This window comes from Peromyscus maniculatus, chromosome 13 (assembly GCF_049852395.1).
Source record: "Peromyscus maniculatus bairdii isolate BWxNUB_F1_BW_parent chromosome 13, HU_Pman_BW_mat_3.1, whole genome shotgun sequence".
In the NCBI taxonomy this organism is placed as follows: Eukaryota; Metazoa; Chordata; class Mammalia; order Rodentia; family Cricetidae; genus Peromyscus; species Peromyscus maniculatus.
In genome coordinates, this window is record NC_134864.1 from 48,478,655 (window position 1) to 48,482,145 (window position 3,491).

General features: G+C 49.0%; 1 protein-coding gene across 1 annotated transcript; it reads right to left on the bottom strand.

Annotated features, from left to right (window-relative positions):
• Positions 1-1,244: 1,244 nt before the first annotated feature.
• On the bottom strand, positions 1,245-3,109 carry LOC102903171 (gamma-crystallin E-like). The gene is made up of 3 exons (XM_006974975.3): positions 2,978-3,109; positions 2,643-2,885; positions 1,245-1,580 (listed from the first exon to the last, which is right to left on the bottom strand). Exons 1-3 carry the CDS (start codon positions 2,984-2,986, stop codon positions 1,308-1,310), a joined length of 525 nt encoding a protein of 174 aa, XP_006975037.1. The 5' UTR covers positions 2,987-3,109; the 3' UTR covers positions 1,245-1,307.
• Between the last annotated feature and the right edge of the window lie 382 nt (positions 3,110-3,491).

The window sequence follows — 3,491 nt, forward strand, 5'->3', positions numbered from 1 at the left end:
TGCACAATATTTTGGGGAACACAATACCACCACAAAAATGACATTGGAAAGAGTCTTCTGGCTTCTTTTAAAAGAGGGTTCTGGGAGCTCAGGGACTCTGAACTTAGGGAGCCTGCATGGGACCAACCTAGGCCCTCTACATGTGTGTGACCATTGTGTAGCTTGGTCTGTTTGTGAGGCTCCTTAACAGTGGCAGTGAGATCATGACCTGTCTCTTAGCTGACTTTTGGAAAGCTGTTCCCCATGCTGGATTTCTTCCTTTAGCCGGATAAAGGGGAAAGAGCTTGGTCTGACCTCAACATGATATGCCATCAAGCTCATTGGAGGCCTGCCTCTCTTTGAATGGAGAGGATAGAGATGGAGTGGATGGGGAGAAGGGTAGATGGGAAGTGAGGGGGTGGGTGGTGGGAGGAGAGGAGGGAAAGGAAACTGTGGTTGGTATGTAAAATAGATTAAAAAATAATACAAAAGAGAGCCCTTGGTTCTTAAATCTGTGTTCTTAGCATGTAAAATATTTAAACATCTCTTCATTCAGCCCCATAGTTTTGGACTTTTTAGATGTGTCAGGCATGACTATGCTAACAGATAACTCTCTAACTCTGCCTCACACTGATGCAGTTCTATTCAGCCATTCTCTTTCATTCAATCACCCCAAAAGAGTCTCAAGTGAGAGCACTAAGGATGAAAGCTAACGCTCTACATGTAAGCTTATAGAACAGCTTCCGGATATGGTTAGAGCCAAGCCACTGTCCACGATAGAAAAAAGCAAACACATGCAATCCACAACAGAGACTCCAGAGAAGAGTATTGCTGCTATTATTATTATTATTATTGTTTTTGTTTTTGTTTTTTGTTTTGAGACAGGGTTTCTCGGTGTAGCTTTGGGCCTTTCCTGGAACTCGCTTTGGAGACCAGGCTGGCCTCGAACTCACAGAGATCTGCCTGGCTCTGCCTCCCAAATGCTGGGATTAAAGGTGTGCGCCACCACTGCCTGGCCGGGAGAGAAGAGTATTATTACATCTCCCATCTTCACAAACTAGGAAACTGAGGCACAGAAATGCCAAGTGGCTTGCCCTACCACATACAGCTAGTAAGTGGTTAGAGTCCAGGTTCCTGAGGCTGAGTTCCTGGTTTCTCATAGCACAACACCAACTGAATATAAGAATAGCCATATTTTTCCTGTCTGCAGTTTAGCTGTGCCCTCCTAAGAAGGCTGAAAAAAAAATACAGAGGACCCCTTTACTGCATGGAACACACAGGAAATATTTTATTAACTTCCAAATGATGAAAGGGCAGAGTAAGAAATTTCAATAGAAATCCATGATTCTTCTTAGAGAGCCCACCCTGGGGTTCATGGCGCCCCAGTCGTGGTAGCGCCGGTACTCCTGAGGCCTCAGCAGGTACTGCCGGCCTTGGTAGTTGGGCATCTCATAGAGGACCCAGTAGCCTTCCAGCACGTGGAAGGAGTGGAAGTCACTGAAGTGGAAGCGGTCCTGGAGGTGGGAGCAGTCGTCGGTGATCTCCACCATCTGGCCTCTGTAGTCCTCTCGCTCGTAGATCCTGATCCTGTGAGAGCTGGACTGTGGGGCACGCAGAGTAGACAAGGGAGTGTGAGAAAACCTGACCTGAGCCTGGTAATCCAGCACGTGCTGCCTGGAGGATGGGCGTCCCTTATCTTTTCTATACCAAAGGGGACGAAATTCAAAAAGTCAAATAACGGCTGTCAACGCCATGTAAGTCACAGACTGATGGCTCCTCCAGGGAAGCTTGACCCACAACCTCTCCTCCATCTATCCCTTTTTTATGTTTCAGGCCCTGTTTTCAAACCTAGAGATCAAGGGCACCTTAAAAATTAGGTTGAGAGGGGCTGTGGTGGTGCACATCTACAGTCTCAGCCTTTCAGCGGCAGAGGCAGGAGGATCCCAAGTTTGAGAGTTGGAGGTCAGACTGTAATACACCGGAGGTTTGGGGCTAGCCTTGGATGCGTTCCGAAAATCCAGGTAAACACAGCAATGAAATGGAAATAAATGAACAAAAGATTGGAGTTCAACTCTCAGTTCCAATGTGTTCTGGCAAATCACATTTACAAAGTCCCAAACAAAAGGCCTGTGCAGATCAAGAGTGTAAACTGTGGACAGCAATGGAAGTTCAGACTGCCTGTCCTGACTACCCTGTTATCTTGACCCCCTCTGTCCCTGCCCCTCCTCAGCAGGTACTACTGTCCCGAATCTTTTTCCACCGCCAGAGCCCTCTGTGGGAAGGATTCTCCTAAGCAACACAGTTTGAGGAAAGAACAGCTGCTGATAAACTCCCACCATTCCATGCATTCAATGTATTATAGCTTCCAAGAGGACTTTGTGTGTACGGCCAAATTTGACCTTTACAAAGCCTGGCACATAACAGGACTCACCAAAGGAAACCCCAGACATTTCTGCTAAATGGGAAAACTGAGGAGCAGTTCTCGCGGCCTATTGTGGGTCTGTCTTAAGAGCTTTCAAGTGTCAAAGGTTTGCTGCATTTCCCTGAATCCTAGAGAATCCCCACAAGGAAGGTGGCGGCCACCCCATCCCTCAGCTCAAAGTATAACTAGATGAGGGAGAAGATGAGATTGAAGGCCACAGGGATGTAGGAATGGGACTCACGTGGGGGATGAGGCGGCAGGAGCGGATGGAGTCGCTGAAACCCATCCACTGCTGGTAGTCAGGGTAGTCCCCACGCCTCAGGAAGTACTGGCAGCCTCCGAAGTTGGGCTGCTCATAGAGCATCCAGCAGCCACTGTCCACGCGCACAGAGTTGCAGCGGCTGAAGTAAGGCTGCAGGTTGGAGTGGTCGCTGCTGCACTCATAGTGGCGGCCCCGGAAGCCACGGTCCTCATAGAAGGTGATCTGTGAAGGAAGGCAAGGCTCAGGGAGAGGCCTGATGGGGCCTGGACCCGAGGGCAGCTCCCTCCCCCAGGCCCTGGGTGCCCGAGGCTCACCTTCCCCATGGCTGGTGTTGGCGGTTCGGATGGGATGGTGCTGTTGGGTGTGTAGGGCTGGGCGCGCGGGTCTATATAGCAGGAGGTCTGCTGCGTTTGCAGGAACAGCACAAAAGGGCCACGCGGTGGGACCGGGCACTTTCTCTCTTTTCTATATAATGACTGTGGGGGAGGTGTGGGTTATTGTATGTTTTCTCTTGGTCTCTCCAGAGCTTTCGAATGGTTGACGAATCATTGACCTCGTTAAAAGGGTCACTTGATGCAGCTTGGGTCTTTAAATGATGCTTATCTGGGAAACCGACATTGAGTAAAGATGATTAACTAGCTAACCATTGTAATGAAATGGTTTATTAACCTTTTTTAAAATCCCCAGTCAAGGAGAATTTGAATAACAGTGCATGATGGTGATGGGATCTGCTGTCCCTAGGAGCTTGAGGCTTTTAGGCTGGAGAAGGGCTGAAAGTGTGGCAGGTGAGAATGGATGTGCCTTCTCCACATGGCACTCCAAGTGGGG